This window comes from Chiloscyllium plagiosum, chromosome 25 (assembly GCF_004010195.1).
Source record: "Chiloscyllium plagiosum isolate BGI_BamShark_2017 chromosome 25, ASM401019v2, whole genome shotgun sequence".
NCBI classification, from domain to species: domain Eukaryota; kingdom Metazoa; phylum Chordata; class Chondrichthyes; order Orectolobiformes; family Hemiscylliidae; genus Chiloscyllium; species Chiloscyllium plagiosum.
This window is the reverse complement of record NC_057734.1, coordinates 52,504-77,598: the sequence shown is the minus strand read 5'-3', so window position 1 is coordinate 77,598 and position 25,095 is coordinate 52,504. Positions and strand designations below refer to the sequence as shown.

The window sequence follows — 25,095 nt, the reverse complement described above, 5'->3', positions numbered from 1 at the left end:
TAGACAAGTCCCCTGGGCCAGATGGGATTTTTCCGAGGATTCTCTGGGAAGCTAGGGAGGAGATAGCAAAGACTTTGGCTTTGATATTTGAGTCATCATTGTCTACAGGTTTGGTACCAGAGGACTGGAGGATTGCAAATGTTGTGCCCTTGTTCAAGAAGGGCAGTAGAGATGACCCAGGTAATTATAGACCAGTGAGCCTTACTTCTGTTGTAGGAAAGATTATGGAAAGGATTATAAGAGATAAGGTAGAGATGACCCAGGTAATTATAGACCAGTGAGCCTTACTTCTGTTGTAGGAAAGATTATGGAAAGGATTATAAGAGATAAGATTTATAAACATCTAGCAAGCAACAATTTGATTTCAGATAGTCAACATGGTTTTGTTAAGGACAGGCCGTATCTCTCAAACCTCATTGAGTTTTTTGAGAAGGTGACCAAGCATGTAGATGAGGGTAGGGCAGTTGACGTGGTATAAATGGACTTCAGTAAAGCCTTTGATAAGGTTCCACATGGTAGGTTGATGGAGAAAATGCAGAGGCATGGAATTGAGGGTGATTTAGCAGTTTGGATTAGAAACTGGCTTTCTGGAAGAAGGCAGCGAGTGGTGGTTGATGGAAAACATTGAGCCTGGAGTCCAGTTACTAGTGGTGTGCCACAAGGATCTGTTTTGGGACCACTGCTCTTTGTCTTTTTTATAAACGACTTGGACGCAGGCACAGGTGGATGGATTAGTAAATTTGCAGACAACACTAAGTCAGTGGAGTAGTCGGTGCAGTTTGGAAGAATGTTACAGGTTACAGAGGGACTTGGGTAAACTGCAGAATTGGGCTGAGAGGTGGCAAATGGTGTTCAATGCAGCTAAATGTGAGGTGATGCACTTTGGGAAGAATAACAGGAAGGCAGAGTACTGGGTCAATGGAAATATTCTTGGTAGTGTGGATGTGCAGAGGGATCTTGGAGTCCATGTACATAGATCCCTGAAAGTTGCCACCCAAGTGGCTAGTGCTGTTAAGAAGGCATACAGTGTGTTAGGTTTCATTGGTAGAGGGATTGAGTTCCGGAACCGTAATATCATGCTGCAGCTATACAAAACGCTGGTGCGGCCACACTTGGAATATTGTGTACAGTTCTGGACCCCCATTACAGGAAGGATGTGGAAGCATTGGAAAAGGTGCAGAGGAGATTTACCAGGATGTTGCCTGGTCTGGAGGGAAGGTCTTATGAGGAAAGGCTGAGAAACTTGGGTCTGTTCTCATTGGAAAGAAGAAGGCTAAGGGGTGATTTGATAGAGACATACAAGATGATCAGAGGACTGGATAGGGTAGACAGAGAAAGACTTTTTCCTAGGATGATGGCGTCAGCTTGTACAAGAGGGCATAACTACAAATTGAGGGGTGATAGATTTAAGACAGATGTCAGAGGCAGGCTCTTTACGCAGAGTGGTAAGGGCGTGGAATGTACTACCTGCTAATGTAGTCAACTCAGCCACATTAGGGAGATTTAAACAATTCTTAGATAAGCACATGGATGATTTTGGGATAGTGTAGGGGGACGAGCTGAGAATAGTTCACAGGTCGGTGCAACATCGAGGGCCAATGCGCCTGTTCTGCGCTGTATTGTTCTATGTTCTAATTCATAACTCAGATGTCTAATTATTTGCTCTTCTGTTTCCAAGGATTTGAGAAAGCACCCCTGAAGAAGTCACAAGCATCCATTTCAGAGCAAAAGGAGGTTACGCACTTGTGCATCACTGAAGGTGAAAAGGTAACTAAAGAAAATCTAAATTTATAACAAGTATTAGATCCATATTTTAATTTCTCTGTGAGCTTCCTGGTGTTTTGGGAAACCTAATGCAATTTGGTAATTAGTTTAAAAAGTTGGGGCTTAGATATATTGTGCAGAAAGGGCAAATTCTACCCTGAATTTGACATAAATTGTTCTTATTACTGCTTGATATAAACTAAAACTCAAAATATAAAAACAATAGCAAAGTTTATATGAGAACATAAGAAATAGGAACAAGAGTAGGCCACTTGGCCACTCATGCCTGCCCCACCATTCAACAGGATCATGGCTAATCTGCCCCAGGCCTCAGCTCCTCTTTCGTAATAGCGCCGCATAGCCCTCAACTCCCCAGTACATCAAAACTCTATCCACCTCCTCTGGTATTCTTGCCTCTGCAAATCTCTGGTGTAAAGGATTCCAGACATTCATTACTTTCTAGCAGAGGGAATTCCTTCACATCCCAGCTTTAAATGAGAGTCCCTTCATTCTGCAGCAATGTCCCCTCGACCAAGATTCCCCTACTAGTGAAAGCATCTGCTTAACGTCTACCCTGTCAAGCTCCCTCAGAATCTTTTACTTGCACAAGATCATCCCTTATTCTTCCAAATTCTAATGAATAAATACTGCACCTGTTTAGCCACTCTTGATTAGTCAACTCATTCAACCTAGGAATCAGGAAAAAGTGAGGACTGCAGATGCTGGAGATCAGAGTCTAGATTAGAGTGGTGCTGGAAAAGCACAGCAGGTCAGGCAGCATCCGAGGAGCCGGAAAATCAACGTTTCGGGCCAAAGCCCAGCAGCCCCAGTGTCCTAATGGTGGCACTGGCCTTCTAAGTCAGGGATTGTGGGTTCAAGCCCCACCTGGGGTATCAGACACTTCATGGCTCATCCTAGGAATCAGTCTAATGAATCTCTTTTGAACTGCCTCTAATACCACTATATCCTTTCTTCCTGTTATCATCACAACATGACCTAAAATGGAACTCAAGCTGATCCCACAACAAGAACGTAATTGGCTAAGAATCAAAGCCCAGAGTGTTCACACATCCAGTAATTCAATTCCCAAACCAAAACTATTATTAAAGTCCAACTTAACCTTAAACATTGTGTTTCTCTACAGTTAAACAACTACAAGTTACATTAAAAGGCAGTCTTGGACAATGCTTACCTGCTCATGGTCTCACAGTATCGAAAGATTGCCTCTTTTGTAATTAGCCGGTTTGTTTTTCTCATTTCAGCCAGGACTGCAGTCATCCAATCTTCAACGCGCCCCTCAGCGGGTGTAGCCTGCCTGAATTCCATTACCTCCCCTTCAGCAGATATCATTGCTGCTGCCAATGTCTCATTCTCATTACCCACTTGGAACCTCAATGATGCAATGTTATCAAACATCTGAAACATCAAACAGGTAATCATCTCACAGAACCTGACTTTAATAAGTTATCAAATAGTTACAGAACTTGCCAATTATTTCACAAGGGTTAACGTTTCTCTTCTCACCACTCTCCAAGATAGAAACGCCCTGGTCCTCACCCTCCACTCCATGAATCTCCAGATACAGTGTACTATCCTTCGCCACTTTTGCCACCTACAGTCAGACCCCATCACCAAAGGTATATTTCTACCCCCATCCATACCTGCGTTCCGCAGAGACCATTCCCTTCATGGCTCCCTTATTAGATCCACACACCCAACCAAACCACCCTCCACCTTCCCTTGCCACCACACAAGGTATAAAACCTGTGCCCACACCTCCCCCTTACCTCTGTCCAAGGCCCTAAAGGATCATTTCAAATCCAGTGGAGATTTTCCTGCACATCCACCCATCTCATCTACTGCATGTGTTGCTCTTGATAGGTCTCCTCTACATCAGGGAGACAGAATGCCAACTCATGGAGCATTTCAGGGAACATCTCTGGGACACATGTACCACACAACCTCACTGCTCTGTGGCTGACCACTTCAACTCCCCCTCCCACTCCCCCAAGGACATATAAGTCCTGGGCCTCCTCCGCTGCCAAATCAAAGCCACCCACCAACTGGAGGAAGAACGCCTCATTTTCCACCTCAGGACCCTTCAACCACATGGCATCAACATCGAGTTCACTAGTTTCTAAACCTCTCCTCCTCCCACTTCCCAGATCCAACCCTCCAGCTCAGCACCGCCTTCTTGACCTAACCTATCTGTCCATCTACCTTCCCACCTATCCGCTCCACCCTCCCCATCAACTATCACAATTACACTCAATGTGCATCCACCTATCACCTTCCCACCCACCGTCCCTCCAGCCCCACCCACACCCCTCTATTTATCTCTCTGCTGCCTTCCCCCTCCACATTCCTGATGAAGGTCTTATGCCTGAAATGTCGACTTTCCTGCCCCTCAGATGCTGCCTGACCTGCTGTGCTTTTCGACTCTGACTGTCCAGCATCTGCAGTCCTCACTTCCTCTGGTTGAATTTAATAGTGACTACCTTATATACAGGTTCCCTAAGTCCAGTTTTGCTTGTCAATGGAAACATTTCTGCATCCAACTTATCCATTTCTTCTATAATGAGAAAGATCTTTTCCAGGTTTCCCCTCAGTCTTCTCTTTTCTATTATTTATAACAGTCACGGGTAAGTCACTGTCACAAGCGTTCCATCTCAGGGATAAACTCTGCTGATTAATAACCCATGAGAAGAAAATTTAGGAAAAGAAATAATTAGACAAAATTACCTTGATCATGTGTTCCTGGACAGCCTCAGGATCACTGCTCCCCAGTATACTCAGTAATTCATCATCAGAAATGAAGAAAAACCTTGGGAAAGCATTCCGCTTGGAATCCAGATAGTCATTCAGGCTCTTCTGGCATTTCTCTAAACCTTCACTCAGGTTCTTGAGATTTGTGAGACGATTAGAAGCCTGGCAACATTTGTTTATTCCTGGCTCCATCACAGTTTCAGACATGATCTAACAGCATTCAAAGAAATTGAGTGGGAACAGTAGCAAATTAATACATTTTTCAACTATAGTAAAACCACAAAACCATAAGTGGTCAGATCAGAAGTAAGCAAATTAGCCCATCAAGTTTGTGTAACAAATTGATTGCTTGCATTCAAACAATTCTGAAAACATTTCTGAATAGAATAATTTTTACTGCAACAATGATGTCACACAACCCTGGAAATCCGAAATCTGCCCACCAATCTCCAAAAGTGCTGAACCTGCCAGAGATTCCAGGGATGAGACAAAAAAACTGCAGCCAGGAGGCTGGAGGAACACAGCAAGCCAAGCACCATCAGGAAGTGGAAAAGTCAACATTTTGGGTGTAACCCTTAAACCCTCTTCAGAACTGGGGGTGGGTGTAGGGGGACCTATGGATAAAGAGGATGGCAGGGACACGGTGGTGAAATGGCGATAGGTGAAGACAGGTCGAGGGTACAACCTGATTGGTCAATGGGAGGAATGAATCCGGTAAGTGCCAGGGAGGAGTGGACAGGGAGCGGGAGAGGCTGGGAAAGGAATCAGTGATGGGAAGGGAGATTATTTGAAATTGGAGAACTCAATGTTGAGTCCTCCAGGCTGTAGGCTACACAGGCAGAAGATGAGGTGTTGTTCCTCCAATTTGTGGTTTGATTTGTTGTGACAACGGAGAAAACCAAGGATGGTCATGTCGGAAAAGGAGTGTGAAGGGGAATTAAAATGGGCAGTGACTGGGAGATTTGATTGGCTCTTGCGGACCCGGCTGAGATGCTCAGCGAACTGTTCTCTAAGTTTATGTTTGGTCTCTCTGATATAGAGAAGACCACATGAGGAGCACCTGATGCAATACACTAGGTTGGAATAGAGGCAGGTTTACCTCTGTCTCACGTGGATGGACTGTTTGGGACTTAGGTGATGGGGGTGGTGTACTGGCAGGTTTTGCACCTTTTCCGATTGCAGGGGAAAGTACCTGGGTGTTCAGGGGTGTTCTTGGGGAGAGTCGTGCAAACCAAGGTCCTTGCAGAAGGCAAAGAGGGGTGGGAAGGGGAACATGTTCTTGGTGGTGGGGTCTGGTTGGAGTTGGTGGAAGTGTTTAAGGATGATGCATTGGATGTGGAGACTGTTGGATAGTGGTATTATTGCTCGACTACTAATCCAGAAAGGCAAAATAATGTTCTGGGGACCTGGGTTCGAATCCTGCTTCAGCAAATGGTGGAATTTGAATTCAATAAAAAAAATTAGGAATTAAGAGTTGACTGATGACCATGAAACCATTGTCAATTGTCGGAAAAACTCATCTGGTTCATTAATGTCCCTTAGGGAAGGAAATCTGCCATCCTTACCTAGTCTGGCCTATGTATAACTCCAGAGCCACAGCAATGTGGTTTATTCTTAACTGCCCTCTGAAATGGCTTAACAATCGCTGGAACTGCATCGATTCAAGAAGGCAGCTCACCACCACCTTCTCAAAGGCAAATACAGATAGGCTATCAATGCTGTCCAGCCAGCGATGCCCAAGTCCCACAAATGAATAAAAAAGCAAATGACAAAAGGGATGTTGGTGCAATTGACAGACAGAAGGGGACAGTAATGTAGCTTGGAAAGAAACAAACATGGTCTAGAGGAGGGGTGAGTGGTCATAGCAGAATCATTCCAACACCCACTGTCCAAAAAACCTGGAGCAGTGGTTATGGTTAAAATTGTTGATCTCTACATTGAGCACAGAAGGCACAAAGTCAGCACGCTGTGCTATTTTTATGCTTACTTTGAGGCTGAAGATACAAAAGTCAGAGGGTGTCCTAAGAGTCATGGATAGAAGCAGGAAGAGATTGGACTTACTCAGTTTCTGGAACAGCTGGAAGCTCATTATTGGCTGCCAGTGTAGCTGCTACTGGATAAATCTAAAAGGAGCTGAGCCTCAAAACTGCAATTTTCAAATACGTAAAAATCATTTATTCATCTTAGCATCCAAAAAATTTTAAGTAACTACCTTTTTGAATATTCTATCAATGTTATCAAATTTTTTTGCTTCCTCTGGCAGTTGTGATCGGATGTCACCCCCAATGAAGATGCTCTCCAGATACATCCATTTTCTTTGCACCACCAACCAAACCTACGGAGGATAATTATCAGTTACTCTCTGCTGGAAACAGTTACAGACCTTGCAAAAATATCACTCCTTCAATAATATTTGGTATTATTAGAGCTGTATTATTTAATGATATACCATGATTCTAAGTCACAAGTTAAGTTCATTCCAGTAAAGGAAAGGATACTGCAATGATGTAGGACACCTATATCTATTAGTTTAACTATAACCAGCAGCCTGAATAGTTTCTTCTCTTACCCCATAATATCCTTTTATTAAAATTCCAGAGAGAAAAGTGAACATTAGATCTTTAAACCAATCTTTTGAGAAAACTTCACTCATCTTTAACTATGGTATGATCTAGGTTATCAGTGTCAACCTTTCATAACGGTAATTTAAATTGCAGCAAGTGCACTGAATTATCAACTACTACCACACACCATGTAGTGCAATTTCCCCCATTAGGCCTTCACATATTTGCTCACTGTTGAAATAGAGATTCCCATGTTTCACATTCCATCACAACAGCGAGAAAATGCTTCTTTTATTGATATTCATGTACCAAATATTCTACAACTGTCAAATTTATAGTTTATGATTAGTAAAAATGGGAAATTAGCCCAAGAAAGGTTAATTTCATTGAACTTTATAAAATATTAAGGGTGTCCGATTGGGTAGAAAGTGAGAAATTATTTTCACTAGTTGAGTCTAAGATTAGGGAATGTGGTCTAAAATTTAAAAGCAGTCTTGTCAGAAGTGTAATTAGGAAAGAATTCTACACATAAACAGATGATTCAAGTTTGGAACTCACTTAACTCTTGGCAATTGATGTTAGATCAATTTCTCATTTTATGCCTGAGACTGATAGATTTTGTTCACCTTCTCAAGGGCAGTAGGGACAGGCAATAAGTGCTGGGCAAAAGTGAGGACTGCAGATGCTGGAAATCAGAGTCTAGATTAGAGTGATGCTGGAAAAGCACAGCAGGTCAGGCAGCATCCAAGGAGCAGGAAAATCGACATTTCGGGCAAAAGCCTTACATCAGGAATAAGTGCTGGCCTAGCCAGTAAAGTCCAATTTCGCTAAATGAATAAAAGAAAAAATAGAGATATGGGAAAAGGAAAGTCTGTGAATTTAAATCACAGATCAGGTTGATCTCACTAACTGGTGGAACAGACTTGAGGACATACATTACTTCCTCTTATCCTATCTTCACATAAACACAATTTCACTATCTCAAATAAAAACAGAAAATGGTGGAAATATCAGCTTTCTGATTCTGTAAAATGGAAAGGTAGATTACAATTCCAGAGCTGGAAACTCACTGATCTAAAATCAACCTCAAACAATAAATGTAACTGAAGCTAAATAGACACTCACATTTTTTCAAAAGCCTTGTGCAATGTATAATAATTTATTAATCAGATATCTGATTTTGGAAACTGTTGCATGTTACAAGGTTTGACCTAACCTTTGCAGTTTTTTCCACTCAGACTCATCTCTAGGTTCCTTACCGCAATCACTTCACCAATTAAGGACAGATTTCTCTCCCACTCCTGCACTGTTTTCAGAAAAGGACCCACAAATCTGCTTCCAGCCATGCTCTGCAGATTCATGGCATTGTCATCAAGAATTTGAAGTATATCATCCACCGATCCCAGAATGTAGCCTCGATCTTGAGTTCCTTTGTAGTATTTTTGCACAGTGAATTTCATTGTTTCCCAGGTATCCACAACCTCCTTGACACCCTGTTTACAAACAGAATGGGCACACTCAGCAGTTATAAAGTCTTGTTTTCAATATAACCTTCTTCAAAACTTTTTATCACCCAGTTAGCATACCTTTCTTCAGGTTTTACACTTCAATACTGAAAGGTGTAAATTGTGACATAAGCTGTGATTTACATGTGTTAATACCATTAATTATATATTTTGGATTTTGAACTAGTGGCATATGGGATTTAGTCTGCGTATATGAGGTTTATTGATTAACTTGTCAGTACTTGTCAGCATCATGCAACATTTTAAACCTTTATTTGAAAAATAAATCACTTTGTATAAAATTTAATATTATCAAAGGGAAATGGATCATGCTGAGAGATTGCTAGGGTAGAATGTTGGACCCCCTTTGGTTGTGTTTAGAGATGGGACAGTATTTAATTAAGCAGGATGGTGGCATGCCTGAACTTCACCATATTCCTCCCACCCTGCAATTTGAATTCAGGCAGGATTGGGAAAGCCCATGGTCAATTCCCGCTCTGCCACCAATTAAGATTCTAAAGTGGCCAATCAATGACAGCTGATGGGCCTTAAACTGTGTCTGCTGGGATTAATGCCATGTTGGACATGTTGGATATATCAATATGTGTCAAGTGTACAACAAATAAATTGCACGGACAATCTGGGGTCTCACATGGTGGGGGTGGGGCATGTTTGGGGGTTCCCCTTCATTCAAACACATTTAGCGCCTTATCAGAAAGAAGAGGGCCCACTCAGAGACAAATCCTTGCATTGCTGTTTATACTCCTAACCCACCTCTGTCAAAGGCCCTCACCTTACAAAGCTTCTCCTGTCCTTACCTACTTGTGACCTAGGTGACTCCCCAACATGGACCCCATAGTTGCTGCTCTAGCCACAAGCAAAGCCTCCCATTGGCAGGGCTGTTCAAAAGATCAGCAGGATTCCCACCTCTAATGTCTTTCAGCCTGAGAAAGCTATTTAATTACAAGATTGACACACAAGCAGACCTTCTCAAAGGAGGCAACATGGGTTTTTCACTGGCTCATCAGCCAGCAGGCGAGACCCCGAAAGACAATCCAGCCAAGGGAAGGGCATCAGGAAGAAAGGATTGTAGAATGTGTAAGAGTGGGGAAATGGGATCAGGGAATACAGCTCATATCATCAAAGGTGGGTTTTAAGCATTAGTTTTCAAATTAGAGCTCACCTTCTCAATACCAAGTTCTTTGATGGCTGCGGTAACAATATCACCTATAACATCACTGTATTTGTGAAGTTGCATAGCGAACATATTTGCTAATGTAAATGTTTCAGTTCGCATCTCAAACTGTGTGTCTGTCCTTGCCATTAATGTTTTCCAGTGCCTAGAAATTAAATTGTATTTGTGAGGGTCTGCACATAGTTTATACAATAGGTGGATTACATTGGAACATTCAAGCCATAATACAAAGCTCAAACAAATGTGAAATACTCATACAGATGTCGATTCTGGATAATCGATGGAGGACAGGAAAAATTTCTAGCTGTTACAGCTGCTCATTTTTTGAGGTGTTTTAGGTGTAGGAGGTGATTACCTCGAATTCTAGGAGCAGCAATTACTGTTTTATATGCTGTTGCATTGTTTTGGAACTTTGGAGAAAAAAAGTCAAAACAACAGCAGTTTTAAACGGGAGAAGAACAGACAAAGGAAGCACCCGGTAAGGTCCAGTGCAGGAGAGAGAGAGAGAGAGAGAGAGAGAGGGAAAGAAACCTACATTGCTGACTGACAGAGTTAGCAGTTACTGCCTTTGCTGTTGAATTCATGTATTGCTTTACATCGGAGTGCATTTGGGAAAATTAAAAAACAGTGAAATTCACAACTGATCTTGGAGGAACCTATATGGGAAAGATCACAGCATAGAAGCAGATAAGCGGATTTTAAGCGCGGCCTTAAAATAAGTCTACAGTAGTGAGTAGGGTGGGTTCTTTCTCTATTATATGCTTCATTGAGCTATGTCTCTTGATTAAACTTAAAATATAAGCCATAAATATTAATTTAACCAGGAAAAGTGTTTTCGAGAGGAATAAGACAGTGCAATTTTCTGGGTCTGTTGATTGAAAGAAGCAAAAATGGCCCTCAGTAGAGTGAAATGCGGCAGTGGGAGTTTAGGGAGAGTTTACGTGTTACTGAGGATTATATCTGCAATAAATGCAGTTGGTTGCGAATCCTATCAGATCGAATGGATCGGTTGGAGAGGCAGTTAGAGGCAATGAGGAATTTACAAGAGCAAGGGGATGTGATAGATGGCAGTTATAGGAAGGGAGGAAAGTCTCAGACACAGTTGCATAGATGAGTTAACTCCAGGAAAGGTAAGAGAGATGGGAAGATAGTGCAGGAGTCTTCTGTGGCTATCCCCATTTCAAACAAGTATGCTGTTTTGGAAAATGTAGGGGGTGATGAATACTCAGGGGTGCGTAGCACGAACAGCCAAGCTTCTGGTGTTGAGACAGGCTCTAATGTGACGAGAGGTACGTCGGGTTCCAAGCGATCGACTGTATTAGGGGACTCTCTAGTTTGAGGTACAGACAGACATTTCCGTGGCCAGCAGTGAAAAATCAGAATGGTGTGTTGCTTCCCTCGTGCCAATGATGTCTCAGAGAGGGTGCAGAATATACTCAAGGGGGAGAGGGACCACCAGGAGGTCATTGTACGTATTTAAACTAACGACATAGGAAGGGAAAACGTTGAGATTCTGAAGGGAGACTACAGAGAATTCAGTAGCAATTTAAAAAGGAGATCCTCGAGAGTAGTAATATCTGGATTACTTCTGGTGCTACGAGCTAGTGAGGGCAGGAATAGGAGAATGGAGCAGATGAATGCATGGCTGAGGAGCTGGTGTATGGGAGAAGGATTCACATTTTTGGATCATTGGAATCTCTTTTAGAGTAGAAATGACCTGTACAAGAAAGACGGATTGCACCTAAATTGGAGGGCACTAATATACTGGCAGGGACATTTGCTAGAGCTGCTCGAGAGGATTTAAACTCATAAGGTGGGAGGAGGGGGGGACCAAGGAGATAGTGAGGAAAGATTTTAGTCTGAGGCTGGTACAGTTGAGAACAAAGGCAAGTCAAACAGTCACGGCAGGCAGGGACAAAGCAGAGAACAAGGTAGGACTGATAAATTAAACTGCATTTATTTCAATGCAAGAGGCCTAACAGGGAAGGCAGATGAACTCAGGGCATGGTTAGGAACATGGGACTGGGATATCATAGCAATTACAGAAACATGGCTCAGGGATGGACAGGACTGGCAGCTTAATGTTCCAGGATACAAATGCTACAGGAAGGACAGAAAGAGAGACAAGAGAGGAGGGGGAGTGGCATTTTTGATAAGGCTTAGCATCACAGCTGTACTGAGGGAGGACATTCCCGGAAATACATCCTCAGAAGTTATTTGGGTGGAACTGAGAAATAAGAAAGGGATGATCACCTTATTGGGTTTGTATTACAGATTCCCTAATAGTCAGAGGGAAATTGAGAAACAAATTTGTAAGGAGATCTCAGTTATGGCAGTTATGGTAGGGGATTTTAACTTTCCAAACATAGACTGGGACGGCTATAGTCTTAAGGGTTTAGATGGTGAGGAATTTGTTAAGTATGTACAAGAAAATTTTCTGATTCAGTGTGTCAATGTAAGAACTAGAGAAGGTGCAAAACCTGACCTACTCTTGGGAAATAAGGCAGGGCAGGTGACGGAGGTGTCAGTGGGGGAGCACTTTGGAGCCAATGAGCATAATTCTATTAGTTTTAAAATAGTGATGGAAAAGGATAGACCAGAACTAAAAGTTGAAGTTCTAAATTGGAGGAGGGCCAATTTTGACAGTCTTAGGCAAGAACTTTCAAAAGCTGATGGGGGGCAGATGTTCGCAAGTAAAGGGATGGTGGGAAAATGGGAATCCTACAGAAATGAGATAACGAGAGTCCAGAGAAAGTATATTCCTGTCAGGGTGAAAAGGAAGGCTGGTAGGTATAGAGAATGCTGGATGACTAAAGAAATTGAGGGTTTGGTTAAGAAGAAGGAAGCATATGTCAGGTATAGACAGGATAGATCGAGTGAATCCTTAGAAGAGTATAAAGGCAGTAGTGAGTATACTTAAGAGAGAAATCAGGAGAGCAAAAAGGGGAAAAGGGGACATGAAATAGCTTTGGCAAATAGAGTTAAGGAGAATCCAAAGGGTTTTTACAAATATATTAAGGACAAAAGGGTGACTAGGAGAGAATAGGGCCCCTCAAAGATCAGCAAGGTGACGCTTGTGTGGAGCCACAGAAAATGGGAGAGATACTAAACGATCAGTATTTACTGTGGAAAAGGACATGGGAGATACAGAATGTAGGGAAATAGATGGTGACATCTTGAAAATTGTCCATATTACAGAGGAGGAAGTGCTGGATGTCTTGAAATGCATAAAAGTGGATAAATCCTCAGGACCTGCTCAGGTGTATCCTAGACCTCTGTGGGAAGCTAGGGAAATGATTGCTAGGCCTCTTACTGAGATATTTGTGTCATCAATAGTCAAAGGTGAGGTGCCCGAAGACTGGAGGTTGGCAAACGTGGTGCCACTGTTTAGATTAGATTCCCTACAGTGTGGAAACAGCCCTTCGGCCCAACAAGTCCACACCGACCCGCCGAAGCGTAACCCACGCAGACCCATTCTCCTACATTTACCCCTTCACCTAACACTACAGGCAATTTAGCGTGGCCAATTCACCTGACCTGCACATTTTTGGATTGTGGGAGGAAACCGGAGCACCCGGAGGAAACCCACGCAGACACGGGGAGAATGTGCAAAGTCCACACAGAGGGTCGCCTGAGGCAGGAATTGAACCCAGGTCTCTGGCGCTGCGAGGCAGCAGTGCTAACCACTGTGCCACCGTGCCGCCCACTGTTTAAGAAGGGCGGTAGGGACAAGCCAGAAAACTATAGACCAGTGAGCCTGATGTCGGTGGTGGGCAAGTTGTTGGGAGGGAATCCTGATGAACAGAATATACATGTATTTGGAAAGGCAAGGACTGATTAGGGATAGTCAACATGGCTTTGTGCGTGGGAAATCATGTCTCACAAACTTGATTGAGTTTTTTGAAGAAGTAACAATGAGAATTCATGAGGGAGGAGTGGTAGATGTGATCTATATAGACTTCAGTAAGGCATTCAACAAGGTTCCCCATGGGAGACTGGTGAGCAAGGCGAGATCTCATGGGTGAACTAGTCATTTGGATACAGAACTGGCTCAAATGTAGAAGACAGAGGGTGGTGGTGGTCGGTTGTTTTACAGACTGGAGGCCTGTGACCAGTGGAGTGTCACAACGATCGGTGCTGGGTCCTCTACTTTTTATCATTTATATTTGGATGTGAGCATAAGAGGTATAGTTAGTTAGTTTGCAGATGACACCAAAATTGAAGGTGTAGAGGACAGCAAAGAAGGTTACCTCAGATTACAATGGGATCTTGATCAGATGGGCCAATGGGCTGAGAAGTGGCAGATGGAGTTTAATTCACATAAATGTGAGGTGTTGCATTTTGGGAAAGCAAATCTTAGCAGGTCTTATACAATTAATGGTAAGGTCCTCGGGAGTGTTGCTGAACGAAGAATTCATGAAGTGCAGGTTCATAGCTCCTTGAAAGTGGAGTCGCAAGTAGATAGGATAGTGAAGAAGGCGTTTGGTATGCTTTCCTTTATTGGTCAGAGTATTGAGTGTAGGAGTTAGGAGGTCATGTTGGGGCTGTACAGGACATTGGTTAGGCCACTGTTGGAATATTGTATGCAATTCTGGTCTCCTTCCTATCGGAAAGATGTTGTGAAACTTTAATATGTTCAGAAAAGATTTACAAGGATGTTGCCAGGGTTGCAGGATTTGAGCTATAGGGAGAGGCTGAACAGGCTGGGGCTGTTTTCCCTGGAGTGTCAGAGGGAGGGGTGACCTTATAGAGGTTTATAAAATCATGAGAGGCATGGATTGGATAAATAGACAAAGTTTTCCCCTGGGGTGAAGAGGCAACTTTTTCACTTAGAGGGTGGTGCGTGTCTTGAATCAACTGCCAGAGGAAATGGTGGAGGCTGGTACAATTGCAACATTTAAAAGGCATCTGGCTGGGTATATGGATGGGAAGGGTTTGAAGAGATATGGGCCGGGTGCTGGCAGGTGAGACTAGATTGGGTTGGGATATCTGGTCAGCATGGACGAGCTGGACTGAAGGGTCTGTTTCCGTGCTGTACATCTCTATGAGTATTGAAGCTGATGTGGAGTACTCAAGCTCTGTGGAGTACTCAGACTAATATGCAGTAATGGGAATATACAGACACTGTTCTCTGTGGCCATTATCAAATGTCCAGAAGGCTGTGTTGCCTGCCTGGTGCCTAGGTTGAGGATATCTCATCTGGGCTGAAGAGAAAATTGGAATGGGAGGGGGAAGATTCAGTTGTCCTGGTACATGTAGATACCAATGAGGAAAGATTGGGTGACTGAACCTGTAATTGTTGAATTAAAAGAATGAGTGGTGACCTTATTAAAAGTAAAAATCACACAACACCAGGTTATAGTCCAACAGGTTTCTTTGAAAGTACTAGGTTTTGGAGCGCTGCTTCTTCATCAGGCAGCTGTGGAAGAGGATCATAAAACATAGAATTTATAGCAAAAAATTACAGTGTCATGCAACTGAAATGATATATTAAACATACCTAGATTGCTGTTAGGTCTTTCATCTTTTAAAATGGGTGTCAGGTTTTGCTTCATTAATATGTAAATCCCAGAACTTCTTTCAAGTCATATTAAAGAACAAAGAACACGGTGGCACAGTGGTTAGCACTGCTGCCTCACAGCGCCAGAAACCCGGGTTCAATTCCCGCCTCAGGTGACTGACTGTGTGGAGTTTGCACATTCTCCCCCCTGTCTGCGTGGGTTTCCTCCGGGTGCTCCAGTTTCCTCCCACAGTCCAAAAATGTGCAGGTTAGGTGAATTGGCCATGCTAAATTGCCCGTAGTGTTAGGTGAAGGGATAAATGTATGGGTGGGTGGCGGGTCGGTGTGGACTTGTTGGGCCGAAGGGCCTGTTTCCACACTGCAAGTAATCTCAAAACATCTAAAACTAATCTAAAAAAAATAAACAGGCCCTTCGGCCCTCCAAGCCTGAGCCGATCCAAATCTAATATCTAAACCTGTCACCCAATTCCTAAGCATCTGTATCCCTCAGCTCCCCACCTACTCATGCATCTGTCCAGTCGCATCTTAAATTAATCTACCATGCCTGCCTCTACTACTTCTGCTGGCAATGCGTTCCAGGCACCCACCACCCTCTGTGTAAAGTACTTGCCGCGTGTATCCCCCTTTAAGTTTTCACTTCTCACCTTGAAAGTGTGACCTCTCATTATTGAATCCTTTACCGGGAAAAAGCTTATCTCTATCTACTCTGTCTATACCCTTCATGATTTTGTAGCCCTCAATCAGGTCCCACCCTCAATCTCCTTTTTTCTAATGAAAACAATCCTAACCTACTCAATCTCTCTTCATAGCTAGCACCTTCCATACCAGGCAACATCCTCATAAACCTTCTCTGCACCCTCTCCAAAGCATCCACATCCTTTTGGTAATGTGGCAACCAGAACTGTACATAGTATTTCAAATGCGGCCGAACCAATGTTTTGTACAATTTTAACATGAGCTGCCAGCTCTTATACTCAATACCCCGTCTGATGAAGGCAAGCATACCATATGCCTTCTTGACCACTCTATCCATCTGTGCAGCAACCTGCATTCCCAGATCTCTCTGCTCATCAACTCTTCCCAAGGCTCTTCTATTTACAGTTCACTCTAGAATTAGAGTTCCCAAAGTTCATCACCTCACATTTGCCTGGATTGAACTCCATCTGCCACTTCTCCGCCCAACTCTCCAGTCTATCTATATTCTCCTGTATGCTTTGACAGTCCTCTCCACCAATCTTTCTGTCATCTGCAAAGTTATTGATCAGACCACTAATGCCCTCTTCCAGATCATTGATGTGTATTACAAACAACAGTGGCCCCAGCACTGACCCCTGTGGAACACCACTGGTCGCCTTTCTCCATTTCGAGAAACTCCCTTCAACTACTACTCTCTGTCTCCTGTTACTCAACCAGTTTTTTATCCACCTAGCTAGAACACACTGCACACCATATGACTTCACTTTCTCCATTAGTTTACCATGGGGAACCTTATCAAATAATTCTATTATGATCTTCTGCTCATCAACTTTTCCCAAGGCTCTTCCACTTACTGTATAATTTGCTCTAGAATTAGAATTCCCAAAATGCATCACCTCACATTTGCCTGGACTGAACTCCATCTGCAACTTTTCTGCCCAACTCTCCAGTCTAAGTATATTCTCTGACAGTCCCTTATGCTTTCTGCTACTCCACCAATCTTCATGTCATCTGCAAACTTACTGATCATACCAACAGTGCCCTCTTCCAGATCATTTATGTATATCACAAACAACAGTGGCCCCAACACTGACCCCTGTGAAACACCACTGGTCACTTTTCTCCATTTCGAGAAACTCCCTTCAACTACTACTCCCTGTCTCCTGTTGCTCAACCAGTTCTCTATCCACCTAGCTAGAACACCTTGCACACCATGTGACTTCACTTTCTCCATTAGTTTACCATGGGGAAGCTTATCAGCAGCCCTTCCTTCATCTATCAACTTGGTCACTTCCTCAAAGACCTCTATTAAGTTGGTATGGCAAGATCTCCCCCGCACAAAACCATGTTACCTATTACTGATAAGCCCATTCTTTTCTAAATATAAATAGATCCTATCCCTCAGTACCTTCTCCAGCAACTTTCCCACCACTGATATCAAGCTCACTAATCTATAGTTATCTGGGATAACTCTATTACCCTTCTTGGACAGGGGGACAACATTAACAATCTTCCAGTCCTCCGGCACCTCACTTGTGTTTAAGGATGACACAAAGATATCCATCAGGGCCCCAGCTATTTCCTCTCTTGCCTCCCTCAGCAACTTGGGATAAATCCCATCCGGTCCTGGGGATTTGTTCACCTTAATAACTTCTAGTCTACCCAACATATCTTCCCTACTTATGCCAACGTGATCCAGACTAATCAAACTTCTACCTCTAATCTCAACATTTATCATGTTCCTCTCCTCAGTGAACACTGATGCAAAGTAATCATTCAGAATCTCACCCATTCTCTCAGGTTCAACACACAGCCTTCCTTCCTTATCCTTTAGTGGACCAATCATTTTTCCAGTTATCCACTTGTTTCTTAATAAGAATAAAATGCTTTGGGATTCTCCTTAATTCTGCTCACTAAAGCTATTTCATGTCCCCTTTTAACCCGCTTGATTCCTCGTTTAAGACTGGTCCTACTGTTCCAATATTCCTCCAGGGCCCGTTCTGTTCTTATCCATCTGGACCTTATGTATGCTTCCCTTTTCCTCTTGGCTAGTCGTATGATTTCTCCTGTCATCCATGGTTTGCGAATCTTGCCTTTCCTATCCCTTGTTTTCAAAAGAACATGTCTATGCTGCACTATCTTCAACCTATCTTTGAAAGCCTCCCAAATATCAAATGTGGACTTCCCTTCCATTAGCTGAAATCCACATTTCCCAGCTCCTGCCTAATTTTGATAAAATTGGCCTTGGCCCAATTTAGTGCTCTTCCCTTAGGACCACTCACATCTTTGTCTAAGAGTATTCTAAAAGTAACAGAATTGTGGTCACTGTTCCCAAAGAAACCCCCCACTGCAACTTCTACCACCTGTCCTGGCTCGTTCCCCAGTACCAGGTCCAATATGGCCCCTTCCCTCATCGCACTATTGCTCTAGAAAGCTCTCCTGGACACTTCTTACAAATTCTACTCCATCCAGACCTCTGACGCGAAGTGTATCCCAGTCAATGTTGGGAAAATTAAAATCTCCCATCACCACCACCCTATTGCCTCTATATCTTTCCATAATCTGTCTACCTATTTGTTCTTCTATCTCACACTCACTGTGAGAGGCCTGCAGTACAGCCCCAATAATGTAACTGCACTCTTCTTATTTCTCAGCTCCACCCATAATCCCTCACTGCTTAAGCCCTCCATAGTGTCCTCCTTTAGCTCAGCCGTGATATCGTCCCTGACCAGCAATGCAACTCCACCCCCTCTTTTACTTCCCTCCCTGTCCTGTCTGAAGCATCAATGTCCTGGAACATTTAGTTGCCAATCATGCCTTTCCTTCAACCAAGTCTCTGTGATTGCAATAAATTGCAATAATGTCATACTCCCAGGCACCAATCTAAGCCCTAAGTTCACCTGCCTTACCCACTATACTCCTTGCATTAAAGTAGATGCACTTCAGGCCACCAGTTCTTTTGCGTTCATCTGCTCTCTCCCTAATCTTCCCTTTATTAATGCTATGTTCATGATTCTTACAATCTCCAGTTTCCACCTTGCTGTTTACTTGTCTTCTCTTCTAGTTCCAGCCCCCTGCCAGATTAGTTTTAACCTCCCCAATAGCAGTCATAAAAACTCCCCCAAGGAAGTTAGTTCCAGTCTGGTGCAGATGTAGACCGTCCATTTTCACGCGCACTACACTCACATGCACACACTCACACTCTCTCTCTCATGCATGCTCACACACATAAGTCTATGGAGGAATTTGCATTTGCAGAATTGTATTTGCAGACACATTCTGTTTTGCTCAAAAAGCACTCAATCTGCAGGCAGTCAATCCATGCAAACACACACACTTACACACTCTACCAAGCACACACATCTGCAAACACACACTCTCTCACATGTACTCACACTCACATGCGCACACTCACACTCTCTCATGCACGCACATACACATGTAAGTCTATGCGGTGAATTTGCATTTGCAGTATTGTATTTGTAGACAGAGATGGAAATGTGTTGCTGGAGAAGCGCAGCAGGTCAGGCAGCATCTAGGGAACAGGAGAATCGACGTTTCGGGCATTAGCCCTTCTTCAGGAATGTATTTGTAGACACTCTACTTTGCTCAAAAATCACTCAATCTTCAGGCAGTAAGATTTCATAAATTCCTACTTTGGGAATAGAACAAGTCTGACTCGAGATTGGGATACTGACAGACTCTAACCTCACACCTTTAATGCATTTTCTGAGCTGAGATGTTACTTTTTTAAAAATAAAACCTTAAGTTATCTCGAGAATGTGACTTACAAGAAGTTCTAAGATATAAATACTAATGAACCAAAATCTGCAACCCATTCTAAAAGGTGAAAGATTTAACAGCAATCTAGGTTTGTTCAATATATCATTTCAGTTGCATGACACCGTAATCTTTTGTTATAAATTGTGTGTCTTATTACTTGCTCCACAGCCAACTGATGAAGGAGCAGCGCTCTGAAAGCTAGTGCTTCCAAATAAACCTGTTGGACTATAGCCTGGTGTTGTGTGATTTTTAATTTTGTACACCTCAGTGCAACATCGGCACCTCCACATCATTGTTAAAAATGGTCTGGCTCATTGAATACTTTTAAGATAAAGTAGATTCTTGATTAACAAGGGAGTCAAAGGGTATCAGAAGTAGATAGGAATTTGGCATTGAGACCACAATCAGATCATTTGCGATCTTATTGAATGACTGAGCAGGCTAGAGGATCTGAATGCTTTACAGCTGTTATTAATTTGCATGTTCATTTGTACACAGCTGATGTGGAGTACTTGAATTAATGTGACGTACTCGAGTTAGCATGGAGGAGTACTCAAATGAATATGAAGAATTTGAGTTAAATTACAGCTGGCATGGAGTACTCAAGTCAAAGTAGAGCATTCGAGCTAACGTGGAGCTTGATTCTCATGCTAATATGGAGTGCTTGAGTTTACCAAGTCTGTTTAAACTTTGATTGAAGCAATCTGAATTGGAAAAGATAATATAACTAACCTGTCTCTTAATGCCTCATTTTTCAAGTCCAATAACAAAGGAATGGATTCCTTAAATTCTTTCATTTGCGATTCCAGATGGAAACCAACTGAGAGGCTACGGACATCTTTTGGTAGTTTTCTGAAAGCTTTCAGAAACCCATCAATTCCTTCTTGAAGCAGTTGTACATTTAGATCTGCCCATAATGTCTCAGACCATTCCTCTTTAGCAGTCTACAAGATGGCAACAAGTTTAAAGAAAGGCAAAATAGATTGAGTATTGAAAATCTGAAATGAAAACAGGAAATGCTGGAAATACTCAATAGATCAGGCACCAACTAAGGAGAGAGAAAGAGAGTGAATGCATCTTTCCATCAGAAATGTTAGGATAGGCCTTCATCAATCTGAAATATTAACTATGTTTCTCTCTGATAATTCCATGGGCTCTCAGGTAAATTGTATACTCAGAAATAATTCTCTGTCATATTGTTTCTTACCCACTGGATTCAGTCATTCTCTCTGTTCTTTTAAAAAAACATATATTATGTAGAAATTTTGGTTGCCCTTTTATTACAATCCCTTAATCACCCAATTCAGTTTTTCACAACTGATTGCTATTCTCTTCCATGTTTCCAGGTATTTTGATGTCCAACCCTGTAAAGGAATTCTAAAACAGGCAAACATCTGATTTGTTTTTGTCTTGCTTAAATGCAGATTTACTTTAATCTTCAAATGCAGGTCCATGATTTAAACTTTTAGTATCCTTTTCCGTGAGATTATGAGGCAGTTAACAGCCTCTTTTTGTGCAAACTGTTTTTCTGATTAACAGAATCCTCTTTAGCTGCTTTAAGAGTCTTGTTAAAGTTATGTCAATAAAAGATTTTAAAAACTGACACTTTTATCCAATCAGTTTACAAATTCCTTTTGCTTTTCATTGTCTGACTCAGCATGAGCTTTGTTCAGTCATCTCACCACAACAAGAACAAGTTTTCCCATTTTGAACATAGAAACAAAGAACAGGATTAGGCCACTCAGCTCCAATGTTCAATAAAATCATGGTTAATCTCATTACTCCATATTCCATCTATGCACAATGACCTTTCACCCTCTTGTTTTTCAAGAATGTATCTACCTCTGCCTTGAAACTATTCAAGGACTTTGCTTCCACTGCCTGTTCAGGAAGAGAGTTCCAAAGACTTATGATTCTGTGAGAGGAATAAAAAAGTCCTCATCACTGTCTTAAATGGGTGAGACTTATTTTTTAAACAGCGACCCTGAGTTCTAGATTATCCCATTGAGAAAATGTCCTCTCCCCATGCACCTTCTCAAGCCCTCTCAGGACCTTACATATTTCAATTAATTTGCCTCTTACTCTTCAGACCTCCAGCAGATACAAGTCTAGTCTGTTCACTCTTTCTCCCTAAGATGACCAAAACACTATCACCACCACCAACCTCTCCCCCACTACCCCAATGCAAGTATTAGTCTGGCAAACCTTCTCTGAACTATATCAAAAGCATTACATGCATTCTTATATAAGGAGACCAATATTATCTTCATCACTCTAGAAGTGTTTTCACCAATGCCTTGTACATCTGAATCATAACCGTATATTTTTATATTCAATTCCCCATGCAATAAACAATAATAATCTATTTACTTTCCTAATTACTGACTGTTCCTACATACTAACCTTCTGTAGTTCATGCAGTACTATGCCTATGTACTTACACATTTCAGAGCTCTGAAATCGCTCACCTTTTAAATACTTTTTTTAATTCTTCCTCATAAAATAGATAATTTCACATTTTCTCACATTTGCTAGATTTTTAGTGATTTACTTAACCTATTTATAATCATGTCTTCATACATTCCCAATTTTCTTGCCATTGCGCATGTCGCTCAAGGCAGTAGACAATTCTGCCTTTAGTCTTTACAATTTAATGTTACCTCCAGCTTCCAAAAGATATGTTTCCCTCATTTTGCTGAGTCATGACAGCCTATGATTGTTTGAAGTTGTTTCCCTCAGCTTTCTCGGAATCCCCTAATCAGCTGAATGGTCACACTGGTGAGGTTCTTGCCAAATCTTCTACAGGGTCAAGCTTGCGCCGGCATTCTGCATGCTAGCTAATAGAGAATGGCCTTTTCCCTGCTACTCACAGCAGCTGGTATTCTCCAATCTTTCTCACTGTTTTCAGGGGTTTTATGAATCAAACTGTCTGAGAGTCTGCACATCTAAATGTGGGTAAATTATTTGCTCTGTCATTTTTTATCAGGTGCTAAATCTGGCATGTGCATTCAACCTGGGCCCCATAGCCATATCGCAACAGAGACTTATTGTCAGGTACACCCTGTAACACGTCACATGTTCCTTTTCCTTACTCCAGTTTACCTTGAATTAGGAAGACATTTTAAACAAAACCATCTTCTCACGTCCAATGTATGGTTACAACACCATATTCAATGCTTTTCCTGATCGAGTATCAGTCAGTGCATGTATCTGACAGAGTGAGAGCCCCTTACTTTACTGACAATACTTTATGGAGAAAGTGAGGGCTGCAGATGCTGGAGATGCTGACGATACTTTATCTCCACTTCAGCACCATGGATGAATTCATTAGCAAGTCAGCTGAGCAGAGCAAGAAATCAATATCCTTTCTTTCATGATTCCATCTCTTAACACTTAACTGTGCTATGTCATCAGTGAATTTTTATTGAATTTCTTTGTGTGGGATGATGCAGAAATACAGTACTATGCTAGATATTATGCAAGTCTTTTGAAATCACTGGGGTTTCAGACACAACAGATTTTCCCAAGAGACAAAGCTTATGCAATAGTCACATACTCCATAGTTCCAATACAGCGCATATTATTAGACAGCATGTGAATACTTTAATTAACCTATACAAACATACCCGCTGTGCCTTGTAAATGTCATAGATCAGTCGCAAGCCTTTAATTTCCTTCTGAAGTGACAGCAGCTCAGGGTGCATTGTAATCGACAGATCAAAAAGCTTTTCAGCATTCGCCAATTCTTGACGGTTTCGTTCAAATTCTTCCACCTCGTTTTCAAATTTTCCCAAGATCTCAAGCCCTGCATTAAACAATGATCAAATAAACAGTATTGTGAAATTGGCAGCTTTTCCTGAATATAAATGAGAAGCAATATTTATTTACAAGGGGGAAAGGAATAGAAGGAGGTGTTCAGAGGTTGAAATGAAGTGGACAGGAGGATGTTCATTGGGAGCATAAATTGTGGCATGGACTGTATCTCTCCTTTCCTACCTATTAGTACTCCCTTTCTTTTGATCTGAGCACCCTCGCTATCTATTCCACTCATTTACACAGCCACATCTCCTTCCTCAGTGACTGTTTCCAGCACCTCCCCAGCCACCCCAAGTGGATTTCAGCTGAAATTCCATCCTTCACGATCAAATCTACCAGGATTATTGGCATCACCGAGACATAGAATACTCCTCAGACAGCTGCTCTCAATTCCTCCTGAGATCCATGCTCAGTGCCATGTGTCCACTTGCATATTCTCAACCATTCTCTCCATCAGCATCACCTCATGCTATCTCAAAGCTATCCTGGTCTCCATTTCCATTTCAGCCAAGTTCCCACAGCATTAGTTTGGGGTTCTGTATTACGAATCTGGTGACATTAGCACTATGTTACTGCTTCACCTTTTCAGTGCCTTTGTCTCCATGCCCACTTATTTGGACAACAATGCTCTCCTTGTTTGACAAACACTTTCACTCCTTTCCAATACTCTCCCTTTAGCGGGAGTCCTCTCTCTGGTCTCTTCTCTACATTTAATCTCTTCATTGAGAATTGTCAACCTGCAATCAGCTGTTTTCATTGCTTCTCTCCCCTCCCCCACTCTAACCTGTGTCCTTCTGAACTTGGAGAAAGTGAGGATTGCAGATGCTGGAGTACCAGCTGAACTGAACTGAACTGGTCCTCACCCTGAACAACTTCTCCTTCCAATCTTCCCACTTCCTCCAAACCAAAGGAGTAGCCATGGGCACCCGCATGGGCCCCAGCTATGCCTGCCTCTTCATCGGATATGTGGAACAGTCCATCTTCCACAGCTACACTGGCACCAACCCCCACCTTTTCCTCCAATACATCAATGATTGTATTGGCGCTACCTCGTGCTCCCACAAGGAGACTGAACAATACATCCACTTTACTAACATCTTCCACCCCGACCTCAAATTTACCTGGACAGTCTCAGACTCCTCCCTCCCCTTTCTAGACCTCTCCATTTCTATCTCGGGCAACCGAGTCAACACAGACATTTACTACAAACCGACCGACTCCCACAGCTACCTAGATTACACCTCCCACCCTGCCCCCTGTAAAAACACCATCCCATATTCCCAATTCCTCTGCCTCCACCGCATCTGCTCCCAGGAGGACCAATTCCACTGCCGAACAACCCAAATGGCCTCCTTCTTCAAAGACCGCAATTTCCTCTCAGACGTGGTTGACGACGCTCTCCACCGCATCTCCTCCATTTCCTGCACCTCCGCCCTTGAACCCCGTCCCTCCAATCGCCACCAGGACAGAACCCCACTGGTCCTC

At 42.6% G+C, this 25,095-nt stretch overlaps 1 protein-coding gene across 1 annotated transcript in view; it reads right to left on the bottom strand.

Moving 5' to 3' along the window:
• dnah10 (dynein axonemal heavy chain 10) overlaps positions 1-25,095 on the bottom strand; it is a 243,067-nt gene that overhangs the window by 172,505 nt on the left and 45,467 nt on the right. The window contains exons 15-21 of the mRNA XM_043715328.1: positions 23,421-23,599; positions 20,527-20,738; positions 9,783-9,939; positions 8,354-8,587; positions 6,743-6,865; positions 4,507-4,740; positions 2,957-3,180 (exon numbers count right to left, since the gene is read on the bottom strand). Coding sequence (XP_043571263.1) covers positions 2,957-3,180; positions 4,507-4,740; positions 6,743-6,865; positions 8,354-8,587; positions 9,783-9,939; positions 20,527-20,738; positions 23,421-23,599 — 1,363 coding nt within the window. The remainder of the gene's footprint in view (positions 1-2,956; positions 3,181-4,506; positions 4,741-6,742; positions 6,866-8,353; positions 8,588-9,782; positions 9,940-20,526; positions 20,739-23,420; positions 23,600-25,095) is intronic.